The 17,687-nt window shown below is 51.1% G+C and overlaps 1 protein-coding gene across 1 annotated transcript in view; it reads right to left on the reverse strand.

Annotated features, from left to right (window-relative positions):
- Positions 1–288: 288 nt before the first annotated feature.
- Positions 289–17,687, reverse strand: part of LOC126416817 (uncharacterized) — a 37,849-nt gene continuing 20,450 nt past the window's right edge. The window contains exons 2-5 of the mRNA XM_050084700.1: positions 7,100–7,484; positions 3,043–3,513; positions 2,841–2,937; positions 289–551 (exon numbers count right to left, since the gene is read on the reverse strand). Coding sequence (XP_049940657.1) covers positions 289–551; positions 2,841–2,937; positions 3,043–3,513; positions 7,100–7,484 — 1,216 coding nt within the window. The remainder of the gene's footprint in view (positions 552–2,840; positions 2,938–3,042; positions 3,514–7,099; positions 7,485–17,687) is intronic.

Raw genomic sequence — 17,687 nt, forward strand, 5'->3', positions numbered from 1 at the left:
AGAGTGCAAAACGCGAACTTTTTGAGTTTACGGTTCTATTCACGCATCAGCCGAATTTGTACAAGTAATACTTTGAAAAACATGGAGGTTTAAAAACTACTGAACGCTTCATGATAGCCGTGTACATCGCTACGTACAAACACGTGTGTAGTTCCGTAGCGTGAGTTTCGTATCCAGTCGTGAATGGGGCAGTGTGGTCTCTGCTTAATGTCTAGGGTGTCAGGGTGCCTCGGCGTGTCAGCACGGGAGGTTGCCCCACGATTTGGCGCGCATCCAGTGTGCTCGGTACTACTCGTCACGACACGGCCTCCAGGACAGATCGGAGCGAGGTGTCACGTTGCTGTGGTGAACACGAGAAATGAAGCCGTCCATCCTTAGATCGGGATTCACTGAATGAACAATACTTGCACCAGCGAATGTGTCTCGCTGAAACGTCACACCCGCCCGCAGACGCGCCTTTTGTTGAGCCCACTGCGTGCAGCACAGCTCAGGGGCACGTTCCCTCATAGCACACACTACCGGCCTCACGCTGTCTGCGACCCTCAGCAGCGCTGCCCGGATTTTCAGCGTAAAAAATCAACTGCTACCTGTTTTGAATTTAACATAATACTTTAGGAGTATGTGCGGCATTGCGTCCAGTTTGTTTACAGCGGTGCAAGTTTGAAGCACACATTCGACGTATTTTCATTAAAGCACACTTTACGTACTACCAATCGGCACAAGTGTCTAATTTACATTATTTGTCCCACTACCATCTCAAGTTTATTATTACAAAGAAGAGGTAACAAAATGACGTGTGTGACAGGATTTCTGCAACCATAAATCACTTCTACGTCTAGATTACATATGTTAATGGCAGCTGAACATCAGTTTAATTCTATGCGTATGCAGCTTTCAGGAAACAACAGAACTGTACTTGTTTCTTCACGAAAAAATCTGAAAACCTAAATTAGCTATCATATCTCTGCGATTCTGCTATAAGGCAGCTTCCAGCCCTTGACCTGATCTTTGCAAGTAATCTGTACCTCGCCGAAGTACCGCTGTCGTAAGGAGACTTACGTTATCCGAGTTACGTTCGTGAGGAGATAATGGGCTGTCGCAATGTTTTTAGAATGGCGTGTTGTATTTTGCTCTAAAACACATCAGAATGCAAAGGCGAGATTTGATTCCTTGCTTTTTCTAGATGGCTAGATGACTAGTGAGAAAGACCCCATTTCGAATCCCGGTATGGCGCATATTTTGAAATTGCCCTATTGATATAAATCGATACGCACAGGCAACTAATGTCTTTCATTCCTTTCTGTCTTTATTCATAGTGGCTGCAGGATCAGCGCGTGCCTCGTAGGGTCGTACAGGTGCTCTCTGCAGGGTCTATTCAGAACACCCTTCAAGACATACTAGAAGATGCGTCCCTGGAAATGAGAGGAAAGACGAGGTCTATGCGTGATGGTGCTCCAGTGGATTTCAATCTCGGTGTTCGAGAAGGACTGGTTGGTTCCTACGATGAGAGATGGATAGCTAGAGGAGGACCAACTGCATAGACTCCACATCCCTCAGACCTCAGTCATCTGGATTATTATCTCTGGGGCATCTTATTGGTCTATGCAGCATACCATCTGGGCGCAGAAATTCTTGATGGACGTCTCATGGCGACCTGGGAAACCACTGGAAACCCATCAGGGTGCGACATTCCACATTTCGACGAATGCATGCGTATTTAGAAGAAAGAGGAGGACGTTTCTGTAGTAGCCTCGTCGCCACTGTAGAGCCTTGTAGCGCAAGGAAGCAAGGAAGAGGATGTTGTTAGGGGTTGATGGTACCCACTTTCTACAACACAAATGAACACGTGGATTAATACGGTTGTTTATTTACGTGTACTGGAAACATTTACTTAACTGCAAAAGAGTCCATGTGTTGCGGTACAAGCTCTTCCTGATAGTCGTCTAGAAGACGATATCAGTCCTCTTGCTATTACAAACTTTAGTCTCGCTATAGCCACTAAGCTGGTCGCTATCTACTTTGGTAACCTGTGACGTGAACCTGGCCCTCTTTCTGAGAATGGACTGACTCACTCATCGAGTTTGGTGAATCAGTCGGTTCGCAGAGCGGTCCAGGTTCACGTCACTGGTTAGGACAGTAGATAGCGACCAGCTCAGTGGCTATAGCGAGACTAAAGTTTGTAATAGCAAGAGGACTGATATCGTCTTCTAGAGGACTATCAGGGAAGAACTTGTGCCACAACACATGGACTCTATTCCAGTTAAGTAAATGTTCATGAAAATAAAGAACCGTATCAATCCACGCGTGCATTTGTGTTGTAGAAAGAGGATACCGGCCACCAATAACAACATCGACTCCCTTGCTTCCTTACAGATCAAGACTGTACAGTTTCGAGTCTTTATTATGAGTTGATGTATTGGTGAGCTTCAATAACGTACACTGTAGACTTTAATTAATAAGACGGAAACGAAAGATTTTTGAACGTATGAATTATTTTTCTTGATTTGGTGTTGGCAAGCTGCCCCAAAAACATGTGAAAATATTTTTGACAGCGTTAGATTAGGAACACCAGAATGCCTGTAACACTTCCTTCGGGAACTGTAGATCTCCACTAGTGTTTCAGTCGGTGACTTGGCGTTAATGACTACGGACTGTGACCTTTCCGACAGTGTTAACGGGTAATGCAGTTCCACACTGAATACGCTTGTGAGGAACAGTGTCGGAAGCCTTTTACAGATCTAGAAATATGGGATGAACTTGGCAGGACTGATTCCTCGGTGGGAAGGAGGAGCCGGCTGTGTTTCACAACTGTGCCGGCTGTGTGTTAAAGGAACGCTCACCTGTGAGCTGCGTGGTGGCGTCGGACGCGTCCTCGGTCTTGGTGTCGTCGTCGTCGAGCAGCGCGGCCTCCTCCCGCACCGGCGTGTCCACCGGCAGCTCCTCGGGCGACAGCGTGTGCTCCGTGGCGTCGCCGTCGCCGGCCGCCGAGGCGGACGCCGCCCCCGAGCAGGGCGACGCCGGCGGCAGCGGCGACGCCGCCGCCCGGGCCGCCCGGCCGCCCTCCTCCACCGTGTCCATGATGGAGTCGTACTCGGGGAAGGAGAACTGGTCCACGTAGACCACCTCGCGGCACAGCGCGTCCATGCGCAGCGCCGAGTTCTCGCCGCCGGCCCACGGCGCGGGCGCGCCGCCGCAGAGGAAGGTGGCGGCGCTGTCGCCCAGCAGCGAGAACGGCTCCTTCATCTGGTCGGGCGTCAGGATGCCCAGCGACTCGTCCAGCTCCAGCGAGCCCTGCCTGTTGGCCAGCCCGCCGCCTCCGCCGCCGCCTCCAGCGCCGCTGCTCGGCTCGTCCGCCTGCTCCGACGACAGGTCCACGGAGTTCTCCTCGTCGTCGTTGTCCACGTCCATCTCCTCTGTGTCCTCGATTCCCAGCACCGGTGCTGATACTGGCTGCGAGTCCCGCTGACGCTGTTTGAAGTCACCGAGGTCCGCCGAGGAGTGCCGGCCCTCGTACTGTAAAGTAAGTAACACCCACAAGCGACGGGTAATGCTTCGTTGTCTACACACACACACACACACACACACACACACACACACAGAGAGAGAGAGAGAGAGAGAGAGAGAGAGAGAGAGAGAGAGAGAACGGTGAGGGGAGGGGATGGTACAACGCACGAGTCTTCATCTTAACTTCAATCCTGCCACTATCTCTCTCCTACTTCACGAATTCTCAGCACTGGTACATTCACAAGGGAGAGTTTCTTCTGCAAAGCGTAGACAGTAGGAGAGCGTTAGTGGATAATTCCAGTTGTGAAGACGGCCACAAATCAGGCCAGTGGGAGGCGAGGTAGAGCTTCAGAAACTTCCTCAGTTTTCTATCAATATTTCATACTACCAAACCTCTTTTAATTAAGAAAGCTTTCTTCACCTATGGTTGGTTACATCTGATACCTTCTCATACTTGCCTTGCTTCCATCTTCCTGTGTAATCCGCCTCCTTTCATAAGAATTTATTCACTTATTACTCTTGTGTACCGTTCCCAACTTTGATATGAATAAATCGTTATTCTCTGTCTTCATCTGTTGACCACCTTTATCTTTGCTCTGTATATCTTTAAGGCACATTATTTGTTAGTATGACACCCGTTCCTATCACCAGCTCTAAATTTTCTACACATGCAGAGCTACCTGTATCTCTTGTGAACCATATCACTACTACCTGCCCCCTCTATAAATGGCAGACCTTTTGCGCCTCCCACCCACGGCAGTAGACCCATTACGCCAGTCGATCTTCGATTATCATATTTGACTCTACATATAATCAAATTGCCTTTAACATGCAGTGGACATACTTCGTTTTACAAATCTGTGATCGAACGCTCTGTGCCGGCGTGTAACGGGAATAATTTACATTGGTGACAGGTTTTTTTTTTTTTTTAATCATTTCTTGCCCCATCTTGTTGCCAGCCTTGAGTGTGGTCGTCGAGTGGAGAAAGCTCATGGATTCGCAGAAATGCAACGATCCTACACAACAGCCGCGCAACCCCGGTGGTGAACAGACTGAGTGCGTGGGAGGTTACCGGCCGTAGCAAAGGGGCCTAGGACCGTCACCGCGGTTCGCTGTCTCATAGCAATCGGTGGCTAGCGGACGCTCCGGACACCGTTCTACGAGGGCGAACGCTGATGTCCAAAGCTGTGTGTTTTAAGAGAGAGGACGGAGGACGGACGCTATGGCCTGGGCTTCGCGGAAGCGGGCGTCCGTCTCGTCGGCGCCCCTTTCAGGCCACGTAACGAACACAGTCAGTCAGTGTCCCGCGCTCGAGAGCTTCATCAGATTGTGATTATAGCTGTCTTGGAGATTGGGGGTAAGATCTGTCACTGGGGGTATAGTCACGTAACTTTGCAGTGGGGGATTTGCCGGTTTTTTAATAGCAGTCATTCGCGGAAAAGTTGTTGGGCGGCGATTGGCTGCTCACTAGCGCAATGGGGCAAAAGCTCTGGTAGACCAATCGCGAAGGAAAGACGAGGGGGAGCCTTCCTGACCGTGAGAGGAGTTGGTCCTCACTTTCTCTCCTCTACTTCGCAGCGGAATAGTTTATTAGAGCCTTACCTGTCGAGTCACTGGACAGTTACCGTTTCGAGTCGGTTTTGAAGCTGCCTATATTGGACGCCATTAGCTTCATCACAGTCGTCGTCTTCACGACGAAATTTCGTCAGACTAACAGGGAATCCGTTACTCTTCTGTTCACAGCGGTTGCACTTAGCGTAACTTTTCTCTACTTCTAATTAGCGTTGTAAAGCGTTCTATCACTGATGCGCTAGCTTCGATTACAATTAATTTGCATCTTACTGTGGGCCCAGTCACGTATAGCTGATTCAGATAGGTCACGTATTTCATTTTGCCATTGCCTTATTCTGGTTCGTAAATTTTCAGTAACTCATAGCGCTTAGGATCCCCACGATGATAATGAAGTCCCATATTCCTTGACAGAGCGTAGGGGACGATGCGGGAGACACGCACCGCTGTATTGCGCAAGGTCCTAGTGGAGGTGGTTTGCCATTGCCTTCCTCCGACCGTAATGGGGATGAATGATGATCAAGACGACACAACAACACCCAGTCATCTCAAGGTAGGTGAAAATCCCTGACCCGCCGGGAATCGAACCCGGGACTCCGATCTCGGGGTGAGAGAACGCTACCGCGACACCACGAGCTGCGGACAAGATTTCCGTACAGATCATATTTGAATTCCATGCTCATGTTTGTCTTGAGCCAATTTATTTCCTTAATACCCTAGGTGAGAATTTCTGTGTTGAATTACACAATTCCCTTGCATTCCTACCCGTCATTAATTAGAAGGGCAAAAAATAATGAATCTCTTAATTTAATCTTTGAGATGTTTAGCCAAGGCAGGTTGCATAGGGACCAAATGAGTTCAGAGTCTTTCCTTGCGCATATTTCATGAGCACGTCACGAGTGTGGTGTGCGTCAGAGCTTGACTGTCACATTTCTACAGACGTTTACTTAAATTCAAATGTGATACGTAGTTGTGGGATAGGTTACCTAGCGTGCCACTGTCAATATAACACACCCTCCGCATCAATATTCTGCTCAAGGGTAACAGATGGGAAACGAAGTTTGCCGATCTGAGAACGCGAATGAGTTTATTTTTTTATTTATTTTGGTCATTTTGCGAGATGTATGTTGGAGGGAGTAGTACTTTCTGCCATTGCAAGCTTGACAAGAACGGTATTCTTGTCGAGCAGGAGAACACAGCGATTGTTTTCAAAATAGCTTAACTATCCCTCACCGTCGCATTTATTTCTAACAAAATAACTGGTGTTTACCACCATCCTCAGATTATGAAAAGCAGGGCGTCGTCAACACTGACAATGCGGTCGCCGCATTGCTCGCTCTGAACAACGGCCTGAATCTGATTATCTGAGGATAGTCGATGCCAGCCGAAACACGTCACTTGTTTAGAAATAAATATGACTGTACTGGATAACTGAGTTATTTTCCCAATCAAACAATGAGCGCCGAACTGGAAATCGAACCCGGAACCCGGAACCTTTGCCTGTCATGGGAAGTTCCGTTCCAGACCAGGCACGATCCACGATCGGCCTCACCAACAATGAACTCGCAGTCGCGATGACGGCGTTTGAAATCCTCATCTCGCCATCCATACTCACGTTTCTTGCTTTTTCCCTAAATCGATCTAGGCAAATGTCTGGAAAGTTACTGTCTTCCTATCATTTCCAAAACTGAGTTTGCTTCTTGTTTCTGATGGCCTCATCGTCGACGGGTCGTTAATATTTAGTACTTTTTTGGATCTGTTCGTGCTCTCCTCATAATCCAACCTGGTTACAAAAATGGTTGAACGAGGCTTTCTTAAGCGACCTCTTTCGTGCTTAAATTACACCTAGGATTCTTCTACGAAATCTGAAACTTACATCTCCCTTCCGCGTGGTTAAATTTCACAGCAAATGGAAAGGATACCGCCAAGCGTGCACGAAATAAAGTACGTGACATATGTTCGTAACCACTGTGTGTCAAATACACGAAAGGGCACAGTGTTGGTAGCGCAGACTACGGTGGCTCACCTTTGTCAGCGGAGAGGGCTCAGGGGGAATGGTGAACGTGTAGCCCGCCCTGTGTTCCAAGTAGCGCGGCCGCTGGCCAGCGCCGCCGCCGCTGCTACTGTTGTGGCTGCTGGTGCTGGTGGTGGTGGTGGTGGTGGTGGTGGTGGTGGTGGTGGCGCCGCCGCCGGACTCTTCCTGCTCTTGACGCGTGCGCACCACGTGGCAGGTTTCCTCCTGCTCGTGACGCCCACGCGCCACGGCGCGCGGCGCTACCGCTGCGCACCTGGCAGTGCGCATGCGCAGCCTGTCGTCTTCCGGTGTGGCAGCCTCCGACCCGTTTCCGGCGTCCGGCGGCGGACGAAACGGCGTCGACGAGTAGAGCGGCTGCCAGCGGCCGCCGCTGCCCCTGTGCGTCACACCGACCAGAGTGAGCAGGCTGCGGTACCACAGCAACGGGCGAAAGCAACGAGGCCAACGGTTGCGAGTTTCCAGAGCCGTAATGTGCTAAACCTGTGTGTATTTATTTTTATGCTGTGCAGTGTTTTGGGATCTATGATCCTTATAAATTGGAACTGTTTTACCACCAACTGGATCAAGATACCTTTTGTATAACGATTTTTCGACCTCTTCAAAAACCATCTGCAGATGAAACTTCCTGGCAGATTACAACTGTGTGCCGGACCGAGACTCAAACTCGGGACCTTTGCCTTTCGCGGGCAAGTGCTCTACCAACTGAGCTACCCAAGCCAGACTCACACCCCGTCGTCACAGCTTTACTTCTGCCAGTACCTCGTCTCCTACCTTCCAAACTTTACCGAAGCTCTTTTGCGAACCCTGCAGAACTAGCACTCCTGAAAGAAAGGATATTGTGGAGATATGGCTTAGCCACAGCCTGGGGGATGTTTCCAGTTTGGCAGGAGAGCTTCTGCAAAGTTTGGAAGGTAGGACACGACGTACTCGCAGAAGTAAAGCTGTGAGGACGGGACGTGAGTCGTGCTTGGGTAGCTCAGTTGCCCGTGAAAGGCAAAGGTCCCGAGTTCGAGTCCCGGTCCGGCACACAGTTTTAATCTGCCAGGAAATTTCATATAAGCGCACTCTCCGCCGCAGAGTGAAAATCTCATTCTGGCATCTGCAGATGGTTGTATTGTTGGTTGGGGTGGGAGGTGAACAGACAGCGAGGTCATCGACCCTACGATCCAAGGTAGCAGACAACTAAGGGACTACATGAAAGGAAAACAAGCGAAGAGGCAGCAGGAATGTCGAGGCAGCAGGATAAGCAAAAAACAGGACGGAGGGATGGGGGGAGGGGGGGGAGCGAATGATGGGGACTGGCGAGAGAGGGTGTCAGAGGCCCATCACGTGACGGGACACCGGCACCGCTGCCGATACATCCCGACCCCTGCACCGTACCACGATAGCAATATAACAAAGACAACAGCAGGGGAAGAAGACAAGAAAATGGGAAACTAAACGGAAAAAATACCAGACAAAACGTAGAGAAAAAGGGAGAGGGACCTGCCTGGCATAGCGGCAGGGCCAACGCTATCTGTGGGACTCAACTTCTAGAAGGAAATACGACTATTTAAATTTGGGATGATAGACCACTTTGTTGAAGAAAACAAAGGACACACGTAACGATGCGTGGATTTTTCACCAACACCTAAGCTAAGTAGAATGACAGGGCATATTTAATGTATAGGCCCTGAAGACGCTGGCAGTCCAGCAAAATGTGGATTCTCTGAGGCGCCTCCGCAACTACAAAGGGAGGCACCTCATTCTGCAGTAAAAAAACCCTTTGTAAACCTGGTATGGCTGATAGAAGACGCCAGAGGGTGGTAGATTCCCGCTGCGAGAGGCAGAAGGAAGAACGGCATGTGGCGGGAGTTCCCTCGATTGCACGAAGTTTATTAGACAGGAGGTGGCCTCTAGGAGACAGCCAATGACTAAGCAAACAGGAATTTGACATGAAGCCGCAAATTTGTCCCAGCAGGGATCACAAAAAATGGGGGTTAGGTAGCTGCCCTCATAGCTAGACAATCAGCAAGTTCAATACCCGTGCCACCCATGCGACTGCGAACCCAACAGAAATCAACTGACCAATCAGCATGATCAAGATAGTCGAGAAAGCAGTGGATCATAGACATTAAGAGGTGGTGGGAAAAACACCAGGCGATAACTGAAGGCCACTCATCGAGTCCAAATGTAACAAAACACTGGTTAGAGAGGAGCATTTAATAACGCCGAGGGCCCAATAAACTGCCATCACTTCTGTGGTAAATACACCTTATGTAGCAGACAAGTGATGGTGCTCTGTGCCAACAGAAGAGATCAATCCACATCCAGAGCCGAAGAACTAACCATGAGGGAGTGTTTTGGAGAAAACATGGAGAACAGGACAGAGAGGGAAGATGGAAATTACAGTGGAGAGAAGTGATGCAGAGTCCAAGCAGTAAACCCGCCCAAGGTTCGGCAGTGGGCAGATGATGTCTCGAAACAGGGAAAACAATAGAATAGGAGGGGGCAAGCAAGAAAAGATCAGATAATGATGGCGCAGGGAACTAGAGGCTGGGACCACTGAATTGAAGTTGGGGAGGGGGTGGGGGGTGGGGTCCCCTGTGTGTAAACTGGAAGAATACCGAGAGGGCTAGTGCGAAAGGCACCAGCGGCCAGACAGACACCACAATGATGGACTGCATCCGAGTAGAGCAGTCTGGCATGGGGAGCTGATCCATAAACTTGACAACCACAGTCCAGATAGGACAGAAGTAAGGGCCAATAAAGGTGGAATTGGGTCTAGCAACCCACACTGCAAGAGGGAGGAAGGACATTTAGTTTAGGGATACAGCAAATCTACAGAAGGCTGATATGGAACAACCAAGTCAGCTTGTTGTTAAAAAGAAGACCCAAGAAAAGGAGCTGGGGCCCACCATCAGGAATTCGGTGTCTAGCAGTGGGATGGGAAGTACATACAGAAATGTACCATCTATGTTTTACTGTGGGGGGAATTGATCATGTGGGAGAGTCCATATGGAAGTGTGTCAGATGGAACTCTGGAGCTGTCACTCCACAGAGGCCACTGAGTGGCAACTAGCCCAGATACAGAAATTATCCACATTTAGACCAGGGGGTGACCAATGATCCAACAGAGGACAAGTGACCATTAGTAGTGATGAGGAAAAAGACATTTAATACACAGCCCAGTGGGAAAGCCATTCTCCTGGGTCCATGGAGAGCTGAGAGAAATGCCTACCCAATCTCTGAATAACTGATGGGACAGAAACTAGCGAATGAAAATCTGGGGAGGGGGAGGGGGTCCTTAAATAGCCCACTTAGAGTGTAAGAAAGAAGGTGTTTAAAGGTAATAACATGGGCAAAGGATGGGCATCTCTTCATGGTCGATGACGATCACTAATAGCGAAGGCAATGGCCATGCTCCACCTCAGGACTAGCCACTGGTGAAAGAGGCCAGTTGAGTGGTTACAACAATGCTAGCAGCGTGAATAATATTTGAGACACGTCATGGACAACTGCATCAATGCAACAGAGGGGGGAGGGGGTGGGGGGGGGGGGACGGGGCGGGTAAACACGACCTCAGTCAGCATGATGGAAAACCCAGAAGGGTAACCTGGCATTCAGGAGGCAGGAAGGTAATGAGACAATCAATGGGAAGTGGTATTATCACAGAGGTCGTTATGTGGCAACCGGTGTAATCAAGGGGGAAATGGAGAGGAAGTGGATGAAAGATCAATGGCAGAAGATGGGCTGCAAGAGGCATGGGTAGGGGAACAATAATTAAGAAGGCACAGATCGTGGCTGACAAGAAAGTGAGGAGAGGGAGGGGACAGGGGGAGTGGCACTCACAGGGGAGGGCAATGGGGCCACATGGGAGGGGAGAGAGGAGAAAGCGTTGCAACTCATTAGGAAGGGACGGAGGTCATAGAGACAGAATGAAGACTGCCGTATTTATGACGATCCTCAGTGTAGGAGAAATGATCAAGGGAATTACACTCTTGTATCATTTTTCCTCTCCAGGGAGCATGGAGAGTGATGGTCATAACAACACACTTGAGCGCTGGAACATTGTTGCTCCCCTCTTAGAAGGGGGCGTCCATATTCACTATAGAGGGTCTGCTGTACAGTGGGAAGACATGCACCCAAAATGCAAAAAACGGAAACACCTCAGGGGTGGTGGGATGTACAGCTTCAGTGTCACATTGGTTAATCATAACCTGGACTTCTGTTGGAGGGTATGCCCCTCAAATACCAGAATGAAAGCTCTGCTATTGATGCAACCGTCCTTACAGCCTTTCTGAATACACTAAACAACGTGAATGTACCTTTCGTTCCAGATTGGCCCAGACTTCCTCGTCAGTTTGAAGGTTGAGGTCCCTATGAAAAATGACAGGCTGAACCATATTCAAAGACTGGTAAAGCATAATGGACACTGGAAGACTGGTCACAGGTACAAAAGGCTGTAGACTGGGCGGCAGGAGTAGTTTTGACCAACGACAAACCTGGCTGCATCTTATTCAGAGTGTCCACTTCGCCAAACTTGGCTTCAATAGTTTCCACAAAAAATAGTGGCTTAGTGGCAGTGGAAATGTCACCGCAAACTGGGTTGCAGGGAAAGTCTTTCACCCCAAGCCTGCAAGTCTGGTCTCCTTCCTAGGGGGCAGATGGGGAAGGGAGATCTCAAAAAGGCTGTAGAAGAAAGGAGTGTTGTTTGGAACTTCTTCCGTTTCATACGTAAAGTGTCCGCCCTGATACCACGATACCATCCACTCCGAAAAGGTGGTTTCCCTGTGGTGCCTGCCAACTACACAAGCGACATCTGACACGGCGGCTGTTGCCAAGAGTTCCAAAGCTTTAGAATGGTAGGCAACCAGTTCTACGCATATATAAGGGGTTAGCAGCTTAGGTATCAGAAGTGTGGTGGTACCTGTGATGTCAGGGGCTCAACTAAAAGGGTATGTAACGACCCCAACACACAGACTGGCTACAGTGCTGGCTATATAGCGTTGATGAACTAAGGTCTCAAGGCGAAGATGGAAGTGGTGGTAAGGCCACATGCCGAAGACTCTAAGATGTTATTCCCCAGTTCGCTCACACTACAGATTCAAAATTTAGAAGGGTACGTCAAAGCCCCAAGGAGAACCAAATACGCAAAATAGGAAAAGTGAAGCAAAAAAATAACTTGAGGAAGAAAATCGTAAGGGATAGCAGAAATCAGGGGTATAGTCGGGTCAACTAACCGAGGGTATCGCGACAGGTGAAGGAAAGGGTCGAGGGGGAGGGACGAGGACACGGAGGGAGGGGCACGGGGAAGGGAACGCAGCCTGGGAAGGGCGAGAGGGCCGCAGTAGCTCGGAGACACGAGCGTGCGTGGTGGAATCTCACGTAGGACCCGTTTTTTTTTTTTGTTTGTTTGTGGTTTTAGGGCGCAAAACTTCTATGGTCATTAGCGCCCAGCCCGTGACGTAGGAAACAGGAAAAAAACGAAATTTAAAATCAGCAGCAATGGGAACAAAGTCATAAAATTTGAGAAAATAAAGGCAGAAGGAATGCTTAAAAATCCACTATAGAAAGGGGTTGGTTGTCCCCAAAAAAGCCTCAAATGACTGACGTCATTTCACTGTCACTAATAAACTGTAGAACGCGGTCAGCTGAGCGCGTGTCATCTGCTAAAATCGACGATAGATCAGGCGATAGCTGTAGACGGGAGCGTAACGGATTAAAATAGGGGCATTCAATTAAAAGGTGTCTGACCGTCCACAGCTGAGAGCAGTGGGGACAGAGTGGGGGAGGATCACCGCTTAAAAGATGTCGATGGCTAAAAAGACAGTGCCCTATCCGGAGTCTAGCTAAAATTACCTCCTCCCGACGACGCGTTCGGGAGGAAGAGGTCCAAGCGCAAGGAAGGGCTTTCACTTCCCGCAATTTATTATGGGGAAGTGTTGACCAATGCGCATGCCATAAATGAGCAACTTGGCGACATAAACCGCTCCGTAGATCGGTAAACGGAAGAGACTGAATAGCTGGCCGAGGAAGAGAGACTGCAGCCTTGGCCGCTATATCGGCCGCCTCATTCCCACAGATACCAGCGTGTCCCGGGAGCCAGAGGAACGCCACTGAGACACCCCCCAGGTGGAGCAAGCGCAGACAGTCCTGAATCCGGTGGACCAGAGGGTGCACAGGGTTGGTTGGTTGGTTGGGGGATTAAAGGGACCAGACTACTATGGTCATCGGTCCCTTTTTCCAAAGACAAAGAACACCCACAGAGAATAAAAACGAGGAACAGAAGAGATCACAGACGATACAGAACAGAAGAGACTGAGACAAAGACAAGACAAAACGAACGAAAACCACATAGAGAATGACGGTGGTTGGCCGACCATAGAAATAAAAAAAGGAAAAGCCAACCACTTAGAAACACATTAAAAAATCAGTGTAAAATCATAGGCCAAAGGCCAGAATCAACACAAAACAATAAAAGAAAACAGAAACACTCAGATTAAATGATAAAATCCCCCTGCCCGAATAAAACGTAAAACTAAGTCAGCCATAGCGGGGGCGTCTCTTAAAAGGGCAGGGAGCGTATCAGGCAGCGCAAATGTCTGCCGGACCACAGCTAAAAGGGGGCAGGCCAACAGAATGTGGGCCACTGTCAAAGCCGCCCCGCAGCGACATACAGGAGGGTCCTCCCTGCGCAGTAAATAACTGTGTGTCAGCCGGGAGTGGCCAATGCGGAGCCGGCAAAGAACTACCGAGTCCCTGCGAGTGGCTCGCAGGGATGATCGCCACACAGCCGTCGTCTCCTTGACAGCACGGAGTTTATTGGACATTGTCAGTTCGCGCCATTGCACGTCCCAGAGCGCCAAGATTTTGCGGCGGAAGACTGCCCGCAAATCAGTCTCAGGGAGGCCAAGGTCCAGAGCTGGCTTGCTGGTGGCCTCTTTCGCCAGGCGGTCAACATGTTCGTTACCCGGGATACCGACATGACCGGGGGTCCACACAAAGACCACAGAGCGGCCGCAACAGGCGAGAGTATGCAGAGACTCGTGGATAGCCATCACCAAACGAGAACGAGGGAAACACTGGTCGAGAGCTCGTAAACCGCTCAGGGAATCGCTACAGATAACGAAGGACTCACCTGAGCAGGAGCGGATATACTCCAGGGCACGAAAGATGGCGACCAGTTCAGCAGTGTAAACGCTGCAGCCATCCGGCAAGGAACGTTGTTCGGAACGGTCCCCTAGAGTGAGCGCATACCCGACACGACCAGCAACCATCGAACCGTCAGTGTAGACAATACCAGAGCCCTGATACGTGGCCAGGATAGAATAAAAGCGGCGGCGGAAGACCTCTGGAGGGACTGAGTCCTTCGGGCCCTGTGCCAGGTCCAGCCGAAGGCAAGGGCGACGAACACACCATGGGGGTGTATGCAAAGTAGCCCGGAAAGGAGGTGGAACAGTGAAACCCTGGAGCCCAGAGAGAAGCTCCTTGACGCGGACCGCTATTGTACAACCAGACCGGGGCCGACGTTCTGGCATACGGACGACCGACCTCGGAAACAGGAGACGATAGTTTGGATGCCCGGGCGAGCTTAGAACATGGGCAGCATAAGCGGCCAGCAAACGTTGGCGTCGGAACCGCAGCGGAGGTACACCTGCCTCCACTAGTACGCTGTCCACAGGGCTGGTGCGGAAAGCACCAGTGGCAAGGCGTATCCCGCTGTGGAGAATCGGGTCCAGCACCCGTAACGCAGATGGGGATGCTGAGCCATAAGCCAGGCTCCCATAATCCAGACGGGACTGGATTAACGCCTGGTAGAGCCGCAACAGTGTAGAGCGGTCGGCGCCCCAGTGGGTGTTGCTCAAGCATCGCAGAGCGTTTAGATGCCGCCAACACGTCTGTTTCAGCTGCCGGATATGAGGCAGCCAAGTCAACCGGGCATCGAAAACCACCCCCAAAAACCTGTGGGTCTCCACCACAGCAAGGAGTTCGTCGGCAAGATAAAGCCGCGGCTCAGGATGGACTGTTCGGCACCGGCACAAATGCATAACGCAGGTCTTGGCTGCCGAAAACTGAAACCCATGCGCTACAGCCCAAGACTGCGCCTTACGGATAGCGCCCTGTAGCTGACGTTCAACAGCTGCAATGCCAGTAGAGCTGTAATAAAGGCAGAAGTCGTCAGCATACAGGGAAGCGGAGACAGAATTTCCCACGGCCGCAGCAAGCCCGTTAATGGCTATTAAAAACAGACAGACACTTAAAACAGAGCCCTGTGGCACACCGTTCTCCTGGACGTGGGAGGAACTATACGAGGCCGCGACTTGCACGCGGAAGGTACGACACGACAGAAAATTGCGGATAAAAATCGGCAGAGGACCCCGAAGACCCCATCCATGGAGCGTAGAAAGAATGTGATGACGCCACGTCGTATCGTACGCCTTCCGCATGTCGAAAAAGACAGCGACCAGGTGCTGACGGCGGGAAAAGGCAGTACGGATGGCCGACTCCAGGCTCACCAGATTGTCGGTGGCGGAGCGGCCTTTACGGAACCCACCCTGAGACGGAGCCAGAAGGCCCCGAGACTCCAGTACCCAATGCAAGCGCCTGCTCACCATCCGTTCAAGCAACTTGCAAAGAACGTTGGTGAGGCTAATGGGACGGTAGCTGTCCACCTCCAGAGGGTTCTTTCCAGGTTTCAAAACGGGGATGACAATGCCTTCCCGCCATTGCGACGGAAACTCCCCCTCGACCCAAAGACGGTTGTAAAGATCGAGAAGGCGCCGCTGGCAGTCCACTGAAAGGTGTTTCAGCATCTGACAGTGGATGCCATCTGGCCCAGGAGCGGTATCAGGGCAAGCAGCGAGGGCACTGCGAAATTCCCACTCACTAAATGGAGCATTGTAAGATTCTGGGTGGTTGGTGCGAAACGAAAGGCTCCGACGTTCCATCCGCTCTTTAATGGAGCGGAAGGCCTGGGGGTAATTCGCAGAAGCGGAACTCATAGCAAAATGCTCTGCTAAGCGATTGGCAATGACGTCGGAGTCAGTACAAACTGCTCCATTCAGTGAGAGCGCAGGGACGCTGGCAGGTGGCCGATAGCCGTAGACGCGTCGAATCTTGGCCCAGACCTGCGAGGGAGTGACATGGAGGCCAATGGTGGACACATACCGCTCCCAGCACTCCTTCTTGCCTTGGCGGATAAGGAGGCGGGCCCGCGCACGCAGCCGTTTGAAGGCGATAAGGTGGTCGAGGGAGGGGTGTCGCTTGTGACGCTGGAGCGCCCGCCGGCGATCTTTAATCGCTTCAGCGATCTCAGGCGACCACCAAGGCACAGCCTTCCGCCGAGGGGACCCACAGGAATGGGGAATGGCAGATTCGGCGGCAGTAACGATGCCGGTGGTGACCGATTGAACCACCGCATCAATGTCATCGGTAGAGAGAGGCTCAAAAGCGGCAGTGGAGGAGAACAAGTCCCAGTCAGCCTTATTCATAGCCCATCTGCTAGGGCGCCCAGAAGAGTGGCGCTGTGGTAGTGACAAAAAGATCGGAAAATGGTCACTACCACACAGGTCGTCATGCACACTCCATTGGACAGACGGTAAGAGGCTATGGCTACAGATTGAAAGGTCAATGGCGGAGTAGGTGCCATGCGCCACACTGAAGTGTGTGAAGGCACCATCATTTAACAGCGAGAGATCGAGCTGCGACAATAAATGCTCAATGATGGCGCCTCGACCTGTTGCCACTGACCCACCCCACAGAGGGTTATGAGCGTTGAAGTCGCCCAATAGCAAGAAAGGTGGCGGCAATTGGGCGACCAGTGCAGCCAGGACATGCTGCGAGACATCACCATCCGGTGGAATGTAAAGACTGCAGACGGTAACAGCCTGTGGCGTCCACACGCGTACAGCGACAGCCTCTAAGGGCGTCTGGAGAGGGACAGACTCGCTGTGCAGAGTGTGAAGGACATAAATGCAGACGCCACCAGACACCCTTTCATAAGCTGCTCGGTTCTTGTAATAACCCCGATAGCCACGGAGGGCGGGGGTTCGCATCGCCGGAAACCAAGTTTCCTGGAGAGCAATGCAGAAGAAAGGGCGAAGGCTGAGAAGTTGGCGGAGCTCAGCTAAATGCTGGAAAAAACCGCCGCAGTTCCACTGGAGGATGGTATTGTCCATGGCTGAGAAAGGCGTGAAAGGACTGGGAAGGCAATTTACGCCGCTTGTTCACTCACTGCCACCGATTCAGTACCCGGACGAGAGGCATCCATGGCGTCTGAGGGACCAGCGAGATCAAGGTCCTCAGCGGACGCTAGAATCTCGACTTCATCCTCAGACGCAGAGCGCGAAAGGTGCGGTGGGGTTGGTGCCACCGCAAGTTCTTTAGCCTTAGAGGTCTTTCTCTTGGACTTCTCTCGCTGAACCTTGGGTTTCACCGGCTGGGAAGGCTTCACCGATTCAGTCTCCGGGACAGAGGAGGATCGTGAAGCCCTACGCCCGGCTGCTGGTGAGGACTTATGCCACTGGTGGCCGTCATCCTTCCCGCTGGGGGAACCCTGGGAAGGGAGCGTCCCAAGGGAACTCTTACGGGCGAGAGT

The sequence above is a fragment of the Schistocerca serialis genome, chromosome 8 (assembly GCF_023864345.2).
Source record: "Schistocerca serialis cubense isolate TAMUIC-IGC-003099 chromosome 8, iqSchSeri2.2, whole genome shotgun sequence".
NCBI classification, from domain to species: Eukaryota; Metazoa; Arthropoda; class Insecta; order Orthoptera; family Acrididae; genus Schistocerca; species Schistocerca serialis.